The following is a 17,829-nucleotide window of genomic DNA, read 5'->3' on the forward strand; positions in this document are numbered from 1 at the left end:
TACTGCATGTCTAACAATGTATGTGCTCCACGTGTGTCAAAGTGAAAGCATGCCCCACCTGTGTATGCCTAGTGCATGTCACAAACATGCTCCACGTGTCTGAGTGTGTTGTGTATATCCCATGTGACTATAGCACATATATGTATGTGTGGGTATATGTGAAGGGCATAGACAGGCAACAAGGCTAACAGAGTTTTCCTCCTCAACAACTTGTTTCTACCAACTAGCATTCCTTAAAGTCATGTGGGTCAGTCTGCACATAAGGAGGACAGAGAACCTCACTTCAAACTGTGCTTTTTTCAAGAGCTACATAGAGAGGACAGCCGGGCTTAGTGGTGCATGCCTGTAATCCCAGCCCTCGGGAGGCTGAGGCAGGAGGAATGTTGCGAGTTTGAGACCAGCCTGGGCTACAAAGTGAGCTCAAGCAAAGCCTGAACTGCATAGCAAGACCCTGTCTCAAAAAGACATAAATAAATAAATAAATAAATAAATAAAGAGGACAAGGATCAGAAATCAACCAGCACTGAAACTTTGGGTGAGTCCTTGCCTCCCCTTAAGCCACAATTTTCCCTGCAATACTGTAACGCAGTGAATTCAATGATGAGATCTTTTTGAATCTCATCTAGCGACTTCTCAGCTTAAGCACCCTGAATTAATTGTGGTTCTCCCTCACCACCACGAAGTGTCACTGCACGGATGTGTACATGTGGTTTAGCACCTGAAGCTATGTCATACTAGCTAGGCCCTTTCTAAACAGTGGCAAGCTGCTGGTTGCCTATATTTGGTCATTCCACACTCCTTTGCTCAGTGGTCTGAGCCAACTGGAATAAAACTGATGAACATACAGCCTCAAAGATCTTCACCGAAGCCCAGGCAAAACAACATGTGATTTATCTAATCATTCTTCCTCATTCTTTGAAAGGACTGTGAAAACTGGTAAGGGTAATGAGCCAACTGTTAAATGCAAGGTCTACTCTTTAAGAACCAGGACAGATAAATCTGCAAAGAAAAAACATCCAAACTAAGCAGGGCACAAAGGGCTGCAAAATTAAGGGTCACTTTTTAGCACTGGCAAAACCTCTCATGTGTTCCTAGACAATATGATATCCAGATAGACTTATTATAGAACTAGTAGATGTATCTGCAGTGCCCATTAATGGTTCAGTGCTAACCAGGTTGGAGTTATCCAGTGGCAGCTGCCTAATCCCTCTGCTATATTAACTAACTTTTATATTTTAAAAAGTCAGTAGGATGTGGTGGCGTAGCTCCTAGCACTTGGAAGGCTGAAAAAAGAAGAGTGCTGCAAGCTCAAGGCCAGCCTGGACTACATATCAAGGCCACGTCTGAAACGGGGCGGGGGGTGGGGTGGAACACACCTGCAATCCCAGCACTCGGGAGGCTGAATCAGCAGCATCACCATGAGTTCTAGGCCAGCCTGGGTTACAAAAGCGAGTTCGAAGCCAGTCTAGACTACATAGTGAGATCCTGTCTCAAAAAAAAAAAAAAAAGACCAAGCTACAGAAGTCACATTCAAAATGAATTCTTTGCTCTAAGTCAGTTGGTATGATAGATTGGTAATACCAAACTCCATATGCTAGGCTCTTCCACTGTATATTAAGAAGGAACATTAATCTGACTCAATCAAAGCAATCTCAAGAATAATCCTAGCATCACCCAGTTCACAGGGTCATGGAGAATAGGCCAAAGTGTTAGGAACAGAAGACAACATTTTTTATATTCTTGCTCTGTGCCCAGTGCAGTAAGAGTTTCCAAAAAAAAAGATGTAGATAAAGGTGAAGATGGTCAGCTTGTTCCATGTAGGTCAGTGGTCAAAAACTTTTTCTAAAACTACTCTTAATCACACCAAGAAAATTCAGTAATGTTCATCACAATTCCGAATCCAGGGCTTGGGGGCCAAAACTGGTTTTTAATTCCTAAGTACCGAGGTGGTTCTGGCTTGATGGACTTGAAAAGGTGCTAAATGAAAACGCAATGTTGGCTTTCTTCCAAGCTCTTCCTTTAGTTTTGCAAGAGATAGGGAGAGAGAAAGCTAGCTTGCTATTCATAGCAATATGTGTGACTCCATGGGGAATGGAGAAAGGGATAAATAAAAGCTTCTTGTTTAAAAAAATCCCAGCTTTCCACCAAGTACCTAAAGCATAGGGCAGTCACAGGGTTTTTCTCCTTCTTAAAGAGAGAAGAGTCTGTGCTACAATGGAGACAGAGACATAAAAACAATGGGATTTTTTTCAAGGTCGCTCACTTCATATTTGGAGCCCCTTCTTATTTTTATGGAAGGTCTACTGAATGTCAGACCACACCCCTACCCTGTAGCAGTTACCCATAGAAGATTTTTATCTCAAAGAATTCTGAGATATTGTGAGCCCCAATTTACAGAAAACCAAATCAAAGAGAAATATTTGCCCAAGGTCACAAAACTAAAAATAATAAAAACTAGTAGTTCAATGACCATCTGCTTTCCATCATACCATATTGATTTCGTAAATCACTCTCGGAAGCCAGAGTGGCTTACACATCTCATGGGTTCAAGGCCTCATTACTATCAGGTAATGTTTTAGTTCCAGCACTACTACCAATGCACTGTGTTCCCTCAGACAAGTCCTTTTCCTCTCTAGGCTTTGTTAAAAGCTCCTACAATGAGATGATCAGATCCAAGAGTTTTAGCACCCTTTCTATATAGAAGGTAAAGCTGTTTAGAATGATTTAAATGAGAGTATAATTTCTAGAGCTTCAGCCCAGAGCAGACTGCAAGCAACTACATGTCAATGAATCTCTGGGCTCAATTTTTCTCATCTGTAAAACGGAGATAATCTGTGCCCTACCTACTTCAAGAGGGCCACAAGAAAAACACGGTAAGGCAATGCATAAACCTACTAAAAAGTGCATGCAGTGTTTAAGAAGCAGAGTCAGGAATCACGCATCTACTAGTCACAAATGCTTTTTTCTAAATTCAAGTAGGTTGTACATGTGTTCTGTCCAATAAATCTTGAGTCCTCTTGTGCAGTTCAATCTGGATTTGAAGCACAAACATCTTAGTTGATTTCAAATCCAAAGAAAATTAATAAATCCCCTTACTCCCTGAGTCTTAAATACAAAGCCGTCTTACTATTTTGCCTTTGTTCTGAGCCTTGTCACCATGCCAGAGTTATCAGAGCCCCTTTCCCTATTAAAGACACCCTAGCTTCTCCTAGGCCCCTATCCCAATGTCAAAGCACCCCTTGCCCAGCCCTTGTCAGCCAGCATAGTTCACACAGAGAGGCAGAAGAGAGTAGGTGGAGAAGAGGCTGTGGGAGGTTCAGCTAAAAGTAGACACTGCCTTTAGGCACCACAGTATGAGGGGGTGGGGGTGGGTTCTTAGCACATCCTTCCTGCAGCCAGCTGGGCATGGAGGTGTGTAGCTTCCCCTCTTCTAATGAAGGCAGGCAGGCAGAGAAATCAGCTGCCAAAACCATTCCCAGAGCTGCCTATGGATGCACAATGCTGGCCTCTTTTGGGCCCTGAGGGCAGATGGTTACACAGCAAAAGGCTGCATCCATGGCTTCCTTCCTTAGGAAAGTTGATGTGGACTAACGGAGACTCTGTTCTCCTCACTCTCATCCCACTGCCTGCCACCCCAAGGGGTGCTTACATAATACTCTTATTCTTCACTTTTAATTCTTACACTCTTCTCAGTTCACTTGCTGCAACTAAACCTCAAAAGGTATTCAAGTATCCATCCATCCAAGAGAGTACAGAGCAGGAACCCTAGAAGGAAGGTAGCAACTGACAGAGAGCAAGAGCCTGAAGACTCAAAATCAAAGGCCTATCACTGTAACCTTGGACCCTATCTTCCCTTAGTTTCTTCACTTAGAGAGAGAGAGAGGAGAAAGAGAAAGAGAGAGAATGAGATTGAGATTTTCCCTTAGTTTCTTCACTTGTAAAAGAGAAACAGAGAAACAGAGAGACAGAGAGACAGAGAGATAGAGATGGGGGCAGTGTGCTGCAGACCTACGGGGTGTTTTAATCTCTGCACTTAAGTGATTCTTGGAGATGCCTGGCCATTTAAATAAAAGACTCACCTCCGTTCTATCCTTGGATGTCCTATCTCTCAAGCAGTTCAGTTGATCTGGGCAGAGCCATCCCCACTCTCCTAATTCCAATTCCTCTAGTGACTAAAGTCTGCACTGGCAAGATGGTTGCGTAAAACTTCATAGATTCTGAACTCCAGGGCCTTTTCAACCAGACTCATTTCATTTTTTTCCTGTATCATACAGAAGCTTCATCTGACAATTCATTGGAGAACATGATTCTTACATAGAAACCGCTTCTAACTTTAGTGACATAGAAACTGAGGTCCAGATAGAAAAGGCCTTGATCAAGATCTGGCAGCAAAAGAATCAGGGCTTAATCTTAAGGCTCTTGAGGCCTTTTCTGATGTTTTTATTTTTTTCTCCTATTGTAAGTCTGCCTTCTATATACTGTGTTTCTAGCATGCTGTTACCAACTCTTGATTTTGGTGTTCAGAGTTGAAATGATCAATCCCTGTTAAGGGCCTGCAACTAGTACAGACAATTGCTAAGAACAAGAAGGATCGAAACTCAAAAATATCCCGCTCTTCTTCCTCCAGTTTGCCATTATCCTTTCTTCAAAGCTTTCTGCTGGGTTTTGCTCTATGTCAGTGGATCTCTTCAATTCTCAAAGAGTCATGACTGCATCCTGAACACAAATCCACAATGCAGGCTACATTACAGTATGTGGTGACAAGAGTCCTGAGTTCTAGATCAGACACTACCACTTCCGACTATGTAACCTTGAAAACATCACTTAATCTCTCTGAGCCTCACTTTCTAAATCTACTTTTAGGTTTGGGAAAGGAACCATAGAAATAACTAAGGAAGTTTGCTGAAATTCTTATTACTGTTAATAGTAGTAATATTAACTAAGCGAATGACTTCTAAACACCACAAGAAGGGACTCAGGGCTGTTAAAGCACTAGTCCCTTACCTGCTAGGCTTTGCCAGATATAGGATAGATATAGGTTCTGTATCAATATGAGGCAACTCTCAGTTATTCAAAAGACATGTTCCTTTTACAAGCTGAATCCCAAACTGGTATACTGCTGCTATTCAGGTCACTATAAGGCTGCGTTTTTTGGCTGGTAGCTATAGTTTACCTGTTACAAAAGAAACCTAAGCAAAATATATTTAAGAAAGCAAATCTATTAGCCCAGAATCACTCTGATTCTACATCTAACAATCTTTGAATTACCAGCTAGTTTTGAATAATATATATAATCATTTTGATTATTAATGTTAATCACAAAGCAAGCAAGCACAAATTATTAGAGCTAGAAGAAATTTGCGAAATCACCTAAGCCACTTATCCTTATTTTACAGATGAGGAAAATATATTTCAGAAGGAAAAAAATTATCTGAAATTACTCAGTAATGAATAGAATCTTCACACAAATTTGAAGGATTTTTTTTCCTGAAAGGTTCAAGCCAACTCACAGTTGATTAGTTGCTCTTGGTATCTGTGAGAGATTGGTTTCAGGACTCTTTTTAGATATCAAAATCTGAAGATGCTCAAGCCTCATATAAAATGGTATACTATTCACATATAATCTATGCACATCTTCTGTATACTTTATTTTTTATTTTTAATTTTCCTTTTTATTTCTGTTCAAAAGATTGGACCCAGTGCCTTGTATAAGCTAGTTAATGGCTGTACTCTGGTATACTTTAAATCAGCCCTATTCATAGTACTTATTACACTCTAAATGCTACGTAGTTTTCATAGTGCATTTGTATGTAATATGTATTTTCACTTTTGCTATTTTTTAATTTTTTGAAATATTTATACCTGTAGATACAGAAGAACCTGCAGATACAAGGGACTGATTGTACTTTAAGTCCAAATAAATACAAAAGTATTCATTCTCTAAGGTTGAGTCCTTTTTAGAGTGGGCACAAGCCTCTAGAACACCTCAAGGACTTCACAACTCCTAAAATAAAATCTCATCACCTGCAAAGCTCTGCCAATTCACATGTGTGATAAGTAGATTTAAGCAGAGGTATTATTTATTTTGAAACATTCCACAGCTATAGAATACTAGCTAGAGAATTCTCATCCTTGGCTAAGTATTACCAGTACCTCCAAGGAGCTTTTAGAAAAATATTGATGCCAGCATCCAATCATGACCAAATTAGTCAGATTTCCCCCCAGAAAGTCTAGGGATCACTGTTAACAAACTCCTCAAGTGACTGCAGTGTGCACCCAAGGTAGCGAACCACTGGGTTAATGGAAAAAATCCAGTCAAGCAATAGGGAAAACAATTCACTGAAATGTTTTGGGGCAAAATCTGTTTGCTGGGCATGGCACACACCTGTAATCCCAGTTACTTAGGAAACTGAGGCAAAGGCATGAGGGTCACAAGTTTAAGGCCAGACTGGGCATCCTTGGCTTCCTTAGTGAGATCCTGTCTCAAAATAAATAAATATAGAAAAAGGGATGGGTATGTACCTCAGCATTCCCTGGTTTTAATCCCCAGTAAAGAAAACACACACACACACACACACACACACACACACACACACACACACATTACATCTATCATATTCTGCTTTTCCAAGAAAGGAAAAGAAATGTGCTGCAGAAGCTATAGTTGTGGGACTGACCATTGGCCAAATTCCATATCCAGTTAAGAAACACCTGGTTTGTGGGCACTGAAAGAAATCGGAGCTCCGGAGCCTATAACCACATTCACCAGAAGTAAAACAGCAATTTTTAATCCTTTTTCTGATGGCACCATCAACTTGGCAGATGACAACTATAAATCTAGTATATCTTGATGCCTAAAAAACATATAGAAAAGCCTGTATGTTATCCTTATTAACACACTGGTAGATAGACGGCAGCACAACCCAGTGGAGTATGTACTAGTTGACTAGATATCAAAATTAACAGCTCTGTCTCCAAGTTCTAGCGAGATGCCAGAGGAGCCAGACTAACCTTATCATATTAAACATTTCTTTGAATCAACAATGTGATATTCAGTTTTGAAATGGTATAACGCTAGTAAAGATTGCTAATCTGTTTTGAGACATGAAGAGAAAATTTAAAACTGAAGAAAGGGTGAAACAATAGACAAATCAAATCAGAGTTTAACTGATACAAGCTAGAAGAAACTTAATTTCTTGCACAGTATGAAAAATAAAATTAAACCCATAAAAAACTAGAATATTGGACCAAACAAAAAATAAAATTTGCTGGGCGTGGTGGAACACACCTGTAATTCCAGCACTCAGGAGGCTGAGGCAGGAGGATCACCATGAGTTCTAGGCCAGCCTGGGCTACATAGTGAGTTCACAGCTAGCCAAAATTACATAGCAAGACCCTGTCTCAAAAAAAGTAAATATACATAAAATGTAACAAGTTTGGTTTAAAAAAATCTAAACTAGTTCAGAATGCTAACTTCACAAGAGAACACTGGACCAGACAGGAAAGAATTTGAATCCACAAACTGAAAAGGCTAATACTATGGCTCTTAACCCTCACTGCAGATTTTAATCACTTTGGGGAGCTTTAAATTAAAAAAAAAACACTTATTGCCTCAGATCCACCCCACACCAATTGAATCAGAATCTCTCAGAGCAGGAACATGGCAAGGGTGTTTTAAAAACTCCCCAAGTGATCTGAATATTCAGTGAGAGTTGCGAATCAGTAGAAGGCTATATCATTATACAATTCACAGACGGATTAAAGTCCCTTTTCTACTTGATCCTGGGAAGGTAGCACCTGGAGTAGCATGACCAGTCCTGGGTAGCACATTTTTTTAAAAATATAGAAACATATATGCAATGGTATCTCGGTTCGCTTCACAAACTTAATTCTTTCTGTGATTCTGGCCACAAACCAAATCAAATTTCCCCATAAGTTCAACGCTGCACCTAACCATTGAATTTCCAATTCAGTGGAAATTTGTGGCCACAAATTCCAGTTTGTGGTCATAATCATGTAAAGAATTAAGTTCGTGGAATAAAGTACCACTGTATGCTTCAAAATGAAGGACCATTGAATGGAAACTGCAAATCCTTAAAAAACATTCTGTATTTTAGGCTTTAGACAGTCATACTGCCTTTCACCTTAAAGTCCCAAATAGTGATTTTTCATAAGACTGACTAAAGAGAACTCTGATACATATTCAAAACAAAAGATAGCATTTTACAGACTGAAGAATTTTGTGTAAAAATGCTATACAAAGGATATGTATTAAAAAGCACTAAAAATGTAAGCAAGTAACGATGAGGAAGCAAGTATGACTTCAGGGATGACTCACACACAACTTCTTCCCCACCTGACCCTTTCAGCTTCACACTAGCTGGGAATGATCAACTCTTGAGTCTCCCACATCTCTGCTGGAAAGGCAGACCCACTCTCATCCTACCAATCCCTCTGACCTTTATTCTCCTCATCTGTAAAACTGAAATAGCAACTATCACTGCCCACTTCATAAAGCTGATGTGATGTTCAAATTAGGAAAGATGTGAAATCACTTTGTAAACTTTATAGGCCGATGCACTGACAAAAAGTTATTATATAGCTATTACTGGACTGTTTCCCAAGCTTTCTCTCTCTTTGAGTCCCTTCCCCCTTCTAGCTTTTTTCCATTTTGTACTTTGATGCCAGGGCAAAAGTGTAATGAATTAAATACTCCAGAGAGCTAGAGCCACCTATGGAAAGGAGACAATCTGGGCACATATTGGACGACTTAAGCTTTAATTAAGGATTCTTGGAAAGCTAGATATTCAGTTGGAGCAGAGTTGAAAATACAGACGAGAAAGTCTAAGATTTACCTCCATTCACTTCTTGGGGGACAAGCCAAATGGCCTTTGTTGAGGCAGTTGTATTTGGGGGAAAAGGGCTCAATTCTCATACCCTTGCCCAGAGCAAATACTCGGCAAGCCAAATAGATATCACAGGCAGAGATGGCAGAAAAGCTAAAGAGAACATACTGTGGGAGCATCCCTGTAACTACCGATGTGTCCTCTGGTCACCGCCAAACACTCTTAAGTGGGACTCCCCACAGGGCACTAAAACATCTCACCCATAAGCTTTCCGGCATCCATCAGCTCCCCAGAGGCATAAATACATAGGTGGGTGAGATAATTTGAACCAGCCTTGTTTACCAGGTCTGAAAAAAACTGACTCTTCCAACTTGCCCAGCCTTCCCAGTCGGAAGCTACTGAATCAAAGAAAACTGCTCTAGATTCCACACTGCAGCTGGGCTCGGCAAGGATCCCCAAGCACCCCCCAAAATTGAGGTTAACTGCATAAGTAAATATTGCAGCTTCTGACAGATGGAGGCTATCTTCACGAAAAAGAGAAGTACTGTGGAGTTTATTCCCAACAAGCTATCACTTTACTCTTTTCCTACCAAAGCCAATAGTTTGAGTGAAAAACTATATTTTTCAAGACCTGCAGACCTCCTGTACTAAAGCTAGGCAGCTGAAATAGCTCAGTTAATCCTAAGGAGAAGCATTTGACCTGTGAGTCTTCCAATAAATAAGCTAGGCTCTGTATGTCTGCCGTGGACACATTTTCTAGGTATTTGGAGGCAAGAAAGACTCTTATTCCTTATCCCCTCCCCAAAAGCATCTCCCCAAGCCCCGCTAGACTTCAACCCTTGCTGTTCAGTCACAGGGCTGCCTGAGTTTTTAAAGGGTTGGTTGTTGAGTTCAGTGAGCAATAAGTGATGAAGAAGTTGCTAGGATACTACTAGACGGCATTTTCGTTAATTTCTTGGTGGAGAGCTAGAAGCCAAAATCCCTGAACTGGCTTATTCTCTACTTAAAAGAATGAGAAAAAGAAAAGGAAATATTGAGCTTTACTAGGAAAAGCTGGGGCCAATCCGGAAGGAAAAGCCCTCTTCTCTTCCTTACTTCTCATCTGCTTAGAGTAGGGCAGAAGAGGTTCGTAGCAGGAGAGGGAGAAAAGGGAGAATGGGAAAGATTAAGAGAAAAAAGAGGAAGACAACAGAAAACACATCAAATGCACAGGGTTCCACTGCTGTGGATGGCATTTCTCATTTTCTCTCTTTCTCTTTTTGTATGCCCTCACATATCTGAAGGAGAAATGCCAAACCTTCAGCGTTCACACAACTACAAAGCCACATTTTCATCTTTTATTGTTTACTCCTCAAACTCTCTTCTGGCTTCTCCAAAGTGACCTGCCATCTGGCTATGCCTACCCCTTACTTGCCTAGGTAAGTGAATGTGGAAGGTGTGAACCGCTACAGCTGAACTGCTGATGGGATGGTTCACTGAAACTACTCCTTTAGGCTGAGGGGCATCAGATGGCGGGAGGACTGTCATAGGTGGCACTTATGCATTCCAGCACCATTTAAATCTTCCCAAACCCTAGCACAAGGGGCCATTCAGAACTGTGGAAATCAATGCTCTTTCCTCATTCCTATCACCATCACCTTCAGGAGTGAGCACACCCACCCACAAGCAGACTGCCACCATCCTGTGTACAAACATGTCCAAAAGCTTTCTGCCAAGAGTTTACCAGGCACCTAGAGGGGAAGAGATTTCATGATACAACTTAGTCATAAACCTAAGTCAAAGCCTAGCCTTACACGCCCCTTCTGCCATTAGCAAAAATGAAAAAACAAAAAAGTGCAAAAGCATTCCAGTGGTGCTGTCCCCATTTTCTTTACCACACAGCTAGGCCAAAAATTCCTTAGGTAAAACTTCTCTAAATATCAGCAACCAGATATAGACTCGCTTCTTCCATCATCCTTTGATTATCATTTTATTTTCCTTTTCACTTCTTTTCAGTTTATCCCCTTTCAATTTCAATTCTAATGTTTGTTCCAAGTCCCAGAATGGAAGAACTTGAAGTTACCTAATATAACCATTTCAAAATGCCAGTGTTTGCAGGGAACTCAAACCCACTGAGAAGGAAAAAATGCACAAAGTCAAACAGCTACTGTGTGGAGAAAAATCAGATCTGCAGCTGCCTGGCATTGAGCCTTTCCCCACTCACCAGCACTGTCTCAAAACAAAGTGTCACGGCAAGATACATGATATGATGCTTAATTTAAATAACATCTCTGGTGAGGTACTGGGGATTGAATCCAGCGTCTTCACACTGAATCCAGTCCTTTATTTTGTATTTTGGACAGAGCCTTGCTAAATTGTACAGCCTTGGCCTCCCAAGTGCTGTGATTAGAAGTATGTGCCACTGCAGTTGGTTAGATTCTCCTTGCAAAAAAACCAAGTTCTTGGTTCCACCCAAAGGGGCCTCACACAGGACCAAAGATTAATTATGAAGAATCAATGCCAGAAAACTTCCCAGATCATGCTTATACCACAGAATCAAACAAGGAAAACAAAAACACCTCAGATTCTCACCCACAGTCACAAAATCAGTTTTGAGACTCAAAACCTAGACTGACACCATTAAATAATACTCTGAGTCCTGTGGTCAGGACAAGTTCAACCCCCCCGCCCCATGCACACCCTTCACAGCCCTTCTCTCTTCATAATCATTTCCAAAGAGATTCAACATCAGGACATAGAACTTGACAGCATAATGCCAACAGATCTGTACATCACACAAGCGGCCGCCCACGTTAGTGCAGGAGGAGCATGTGTGTGTATGCGTATGTGTCCTGATTCATTGCTACATGAACCAAAAATGGCACTATTTCAAGACAGGTAAGCAACAGCATAAGGAAGATTTGCCTACATCAACAGGGGAGAAAAAAGTATTACGCACCCTAGAATTATAATTAATTTCCTAGCTTTGCCAAGAGTTTTCTCAGCAGAAATAAATATAAAAATAATAACAATAACAACAGCAAACATCACCACAAGCAGACATATCTCAAATTGGAATGTTGCTTCCAGCTCAAATGTTTCCTAAGATCTCATCCCATTCCATCTAGCCTTTTTTTTTTTCTTGGTGCTCAAAACTCTTAACACATTACATACTTCCAGTTATGGGGATGTTTCAATTAGAGAGATCTCTGCTCTTAAAGCAACAAAGATGCAAACAATAATATCACCACTTTCTCACAGCACTATCAAGTTCTTTAAAAATGTAGTTCAAGAACATCGTTACAAATAAGATTACCACCAAAGGAGCCATATCCAGCTCAATTATTCCCAAAGCAAGTAAAAAAAAAAACAAACTGGCTTTTGTTTTTTCAGATGAGACACAGAAAAATCCTCAAACTCAAATCCAAGGGTACAACCTTTCGGAAACAGAGTTCAAGGTCTCTTGTCAAAGTCCTCTCTTGCCAATTCAAAAGATCAGAGAATACTTTGATGTCCCAGTCCATGATTCCCAAGAAATTAATGCTGTAAAAAATGTTTTAAAGGTGGTTTCTTTCCAGATTGTAAACTGTAAACCCTGGACAGCAAATGGAGATTCGAAGGGCACAGTCACCAGTTACCACCTCCAGACACCCCCACAGCATCACTTTCCAACTTCTTGCCTCTCATTAGAGAATAAAAAAATTATTTCTCCTAAATCCATTTATTACATTGACATTTCTCCCTCTAAACAGCTAGTGTAGGACTGCCCTTCTTAGACACCAAAATTTCATCATGCTCTGCCACATACTCTTCCCTTTACCCTCACCCCAAACAAACCCAAACCTTGCTGGCAAGAGAGAAATTTTGACTAAAATTCACTAATGGAATTTAAAGGTAGTTTTTCAGAAAATGTACTGACAAGACACCAAAGAAATGTCATTGTTAAGGAACGCAGAGCTTGCTCTACCAACGTCACATAGATGGAGAATGCACACAGGCATGCACACTTAAATAGAAAACATTTCTTTATCAAGAATTTCGCTCAAGCAATTATTTACAAGGCATACTTAAAAGACAAGACATGACAAAAGATTTAGGGAGAGATAATATACCAACGTCATACATATCACAGCGAGGCCATGTTGAAGCTCAAAACGTTTCCCCCCTGAGTAAAGCTTGTTCTTTCTCTCCCTCTCTTTTCTGGTCTCGGTCTCTCTCGATCCCCCCTCCCGCCCCGCGATGGCTCTCGGGATGAAATCAAAGCGAGAGTTCGCGACAGCTCAGGTGGCTGTACTCCATTCAGCGCGTTCCCAGGAAAAACATGAGTATGACATTGACAAGCAGGAGGACTACGATCACGGCAAAAACGACTACAGTTTGCACATCCAGGGTCATAGTGCAATGCAGAACACTGTAGTGTTCCAGGTGGGGGGCCGGCAGATTGGGAGATGTCAGTCTCTGTTCTGTCAGACTGTCCATACAGCCACCATGCTAAAAAGGAGAAGAGGAAGTTGGGTGGTTAGGGAAGGGCTGGGTTTGGCGCCCGAGTACGTCGGGGAGGGGAGGGAAGGGGGATGGGGACAGGGGCACTTGCTTCCACCCTCCCTCAGGATTGGTCTGATCTTTTCTTGCCTAGCTGTGAAATCTTAGCTTGTGCTGAAGACGGCAGTCCAGCATTCTTTCTCGGGCGCCACGGAAAAAGCAAAATCCTGGTTTTCAAAGGGTAAGGCGGGAGGAACCTATCAGAGGTCCTCCGGCGCCAGCTGAGTGAGTCTGTCTGGGCGTACGTCCGCCTGTCTGGCTACCGGTCAGTCTCAGTCTCCTCTATTCTCGCTTTCCTACGCTGCTCTCTTCGCTGGGTTCCAGGCTGCCAGCCACGCTTTCCAGCCTTCCTCGCAGGTCTTCTCCTGCTCCTCTCCCCACCCCCACCTCAACCCGGAGGCTGGCTTTTTATTCTGAGAGAGACTGTGGGCGCCTGCGTGAAGCACTGCCAGAGTCACTGACAGACCCACTGGCCAATAGTAGCTACAGCAGGGGCGCGTTCACTGCTAGGGGTGGACCTTCAGCTGGCGTGCTAGCCGTGGCAGCCAATCCGAGGGCCCAACGCTCCAGGAGCTGGCTTGCTCCATTCCGCCCTAAAGAGTGGGAGCCGCCAGTAGCTAGGTTTTGGCAGGGGGGAGGGGAACTTGTGGGGGTGGTTTGAAGAGGATGTAGGCTGATTGCAGGGAGAAGGAAGAATTTGAGAGAGGGAGGGAGACGACCAAAGAGGATGAAAAGAAGCTAGCCTGGCAGAAGAGGTGAAGAAGGGTCGGAAAAGGAGACCACCGAAGAGAAAGAAAGATGGGAAGGAGGAAGAAGAATTGGGGAATACGATGAAGAAAGGGGAGGGATAGAAAAACAGGATAGGCAGGTATAGCAAAGGCATGTACCTTGGTAACCACTTTGATGCCTGGGGCAAGGAGAAACAAAGGTGCCTTTGGCCACTGCTCAAAATGTACACACGCAATTCCCCGTAAGTTGTAAAAAAAATTATAGACTGGTGCTGTGGACAGAACCACAGGGATACACTACAAAATATCTGAAATTCATTTTTTTTAAAAGTTCAATTCTATCGGGTTTTCTCTGACATGGCTTCCCTGCCCAGTCCTAGGTCCTTTTCTAATTAGCTCCTTCATACTGTGGCAGTTAACTTGTACTCTTTCAGCATGGTGGGTAGTAAGAAAGGAAGCCAGCTAGAGTTAAGTATTCAGCATGGATAAACATCTTTTTTAAATTTTTTTAAAATTTTATTGGTACATGTTTGCAAATCATGCAGTTTATAATCATCTTGGGGAAAGGTTACATATATATACCACAATTTTGTTTTTTAACCCCCTACTCTTCCTGCCCCCTCTCACCCCTCCTCCAATTCCCCATGACATTTTTCATTCTTGTCGGTATTACTGATTTTAGCTCTTGTTATGGCATATAACGTTTACGTTAATTGAGGTTATTAGGTTCCTGTACATGGTGTATCTTTATTCTACTTACTTGCCCTCCTCCTTACCCCTCATACCTTTCCCTTGGACCACTTCCTTATTGCAAAAGATCCATTTCTCTTAGTCCCTTTCTATCCATCCTTCATTATCTTTTCCTCACTTAAATGAGAGATACCATACAGTATTTAAGATTGTGGGTCTGGTTTATTTCACTCAACATTAAATTTTCCAGGTGTATCCATTTTCCTACAAATGCATCATCTGTCACTGTTTATAGCAGAATAGTATTGTATTATATATAAATACCACATTTTATTTATCTAATCATCTGGTTTTCGTATTATTGGCTGTTTTAAGGATTTAGCCATTATGAGCTGTGCTGCTATAAACATTAGTACACAAGTATCACTATAGTATGGTGTCTTAAAACTCTTTATGGAAGGTACTTAGCAGGGGCGTTGCTGGGTTGAATGAAATTTTTAGTTTCAGTTCTTTTGAGAAATCTCCATACTGATTTCCATAATTGTACTAGTTTGCATTCCCACCAACAATGAAGGTCACAGCCACAGCAGCATTTGTAATTGTTTGATTTCTTAATGATTGCCATACTTTCTGGAGTAAGATGGAATCTTAGTGTTGTTTTAATTTGCATGTCTCTAATGACCAGAGATGTTGAGCTTTTTTCATATATTTGTGGGCCACTTGTATTTCTTCCTCTGTGAAGTTTCTGTTCATTTCTCTTGCCCATTTCTTGACTGGACCTTTAATTTCAGGTGGTTTAGGTTGTTTTGCTTTGTTTGTTCTTTGTATGTTCTAGATATTAGTCTCTCTGAAAAGTAGCTGACAAAAGTCTTTTCCCACTTTGTAGGTTGTCTCTTCACTCTACTAATTGATTCTTTTGCTGAATAGAAGCTTTTTAGTCTGATATAATCCCACTTATTCATTCTTGCTGTTATTTTCTGTGCAACTAAGGTTGTTTAGAAAATCCTTTCCTACACCTATGTCTTCCTGTGTTTTACCTATTTTATCTTCCAATAGGTTTAAAGTTTCTGTTTTAATGTTTAGTTTTTTGCCCCATTCTGATTTTAATTTAGTGCATGGTGAGAGATAATGGTCCAGTTTCAATCTTCTGCACACAGATAACTAGTTTTCCCAGCACCACTTTGTTCAATAGGCTTTCTTCCAACTTATGTTTTTGACCACTTTGTCAAAGATCAAATAGCTGAGTATGTGAGAGGAAGTTTCTATTTCCTCAGTTTTGTTCCACTGAACCATGTATTTGTTTTTGTTCAAGTACTATGCTGTGTTTTTTTTTATCACTATTGCTTTGTAGTAGAGCTTGAAGTCAAGTATTGCTATGCCTCCTGCTTTGCTCTTGTTGCCCAAAATTGCTTTTATTATTCTGGGTCTCTTCAGGTTCCAAATGAATTTTAGGATTTATTTTTCAAGATCTGTAAAGTATGCTATTGACATTTTTATTAGGACTGCATTGAATCTGTATAAAAGTTTTGGGAGTATGGCCATTTTGACAATATTGATTCTGCCTATCCAGGAGGAGAGGACATCAATACATTTTCTGATGTCCTCTTCATCTCCTTTTTCAGAGTATTGTAGTTTACTTTGGAGTGGTCTTTCACCTCCTTTGTTAGGTTAATTCCTATGTATTACATTTTTCTTAAAGCTGCTGTGTGTGGTATTATTTTTATAATATCCTCATCTCATTTATTGTTGGTGTATACAAATGCTAATTATTTTTGTTTGCTGATCTTGTATACTGCTACATTGCTGAACTTGGTTACTAATTCTAAGAGTTTTTTGGTGGAGTTCTTTGGGTGTTCTCTTCAGAATATCATGTCATGTGCAAATAATGATAATTTGAGTGCTTCTTTTCCTTTACGCATCTTTTTATTTCTTTCTCTTGCCTAATTGCTCTAGCTAATGTTTGAAGTACTATGTTGAATATAAGAGGTGATAGTGGACATCTTTGTCTTGTTCCTGACTTTAGGGGGAATGTTTTTAGTTTTTCCCCATTTAGTAAGATACTGGCTATTGGCTTGTCATATATAGCTTTTATCAAATTCAGGTATAGTACTTGTGTACCTGTTTTCTTCAGAGTTTTCATCATGAAGGAGTTGGATTCAGCATGGATAAACTTTTAAACAAACTGTAATTTTTGTCCAGCTTAATGTTTGTGACCCACTGTCTAGAACTTCCAGGGTTGGTGGGGGAGCTGGATTAGAAGCCAGAAGATTTCAGATTTATTTCCATTTCTACATCAAATTTATGGTTTAATTTTGGGGTAACTCTTCCCCCTCTTTGGCCCTCCATCTCCCTGCAGTCACATAAAGAATTAATGTGAAATTTCAGAATCTTCACCTAAAAAAATACATACGATTTCTGCAGCTCAGTAGGCCCTTACAGAAGCTCTCTCACAGCCTTTTTTCCTCTTACCATTCTCTGACCATATGTATGAACAGATAAATAATGTTGGAAAGAGGCAAGAAACTGAATAAGTGAGGCATAAAATAAATTAAGTTCTGGAACTGCTAGGATACTATGGATTCTAAGAGGAATGAGATTGGCATTCTATTGTCCTGAAATCCTTTCCATCTTATTAGATTATGGAAAGTGTGAACAAAATGACCTGTGGCCCTACAAGATATAATAAATTCCAACGAAGTCCCCACTTTACAAATTTTGCCTCATAATGTAACCAGTATTGCAATAAGGAACTTTAGAACAGATTTTTATACTCTTTAAAGAGAATCAACTTCTCAAGACCTCCTCCAGCTGCAACTTTAACCAGCACTTCTCCACTCTTCAGCCCAAAAGGGAAAGAAAATTCAGATTCTTGCCCCAAGAGGCCAGGGCCTGGTTTTCGTTCCACAAGAAAGAGGGTAATGAGCTGAAGATGGCTGGAAGCTATAAAGCAAGTGTGGAGATCTATATCTCTTTGCTTTCCCTTTCCTCTGTTCTTTATTATAAAAGACACTTACACATCTGTACCCGGTGAGGTGGTAAATTGA

At 40.7% G+C, this 17,829-nt stretch overlaps 1 protein-coding gene across 8 annotated transcripts in view; it reads right to left on the reverse strand.

Moving 5' to 3' along the window:
- Arhgef9 (Cdc42 guanine nucleotide exchange factor (GEF) 9) overlaps positions 1 to 17,829 on the reverse strand; it is a 193,543-nt gene that overhangs the window by 146,738 nt on the left and 28,976 nt on the right. For 2 of the 8 annotated variants that reach the window (XM_005401553.2, XM_005401552.2), the window contains exon 1: positions 12,949 to 13,031. The exons of 1 other annotated variant lie outside the window; for it this stretch is intronic. Coding sequence is in view for 3 of the 7 variants with exons in the window: in XM_013502877.1 (XP_013358331.1) it covers positions 12,938 to 12,946 (9 nt within the window). In the remaining 4 variants the exon portion in view is untranslated. Of the gene's footprint in view, positions 1 to 12,937; positions 13,032 to 13,457; positions 13,528 to 17,829 lie in introns of those variants that run through there. 5 more of the 8 variants (XM_013502878.1, XM_013502876.1, XM_013502877.1 and 2 more) reach the window with 5 other exon arrangements.

Source organism: Chinchilla lanigera, unplaced genomic scaffold, assembly GCF_000276665.1.
Source record: "Chinchilla lanigera isolate Chin_1 unplaced genomic scaffold, ChiLan1.0 scaffold00074, whole genome shotgun sequence".
In the NCBI taxonomy this organism is placed as follows: Eukaryota; Metazoa; Chordata; class Mammalia; order Rodentia; family Chinchillidae; genus Chinchilla; species Chinchilla lanigera.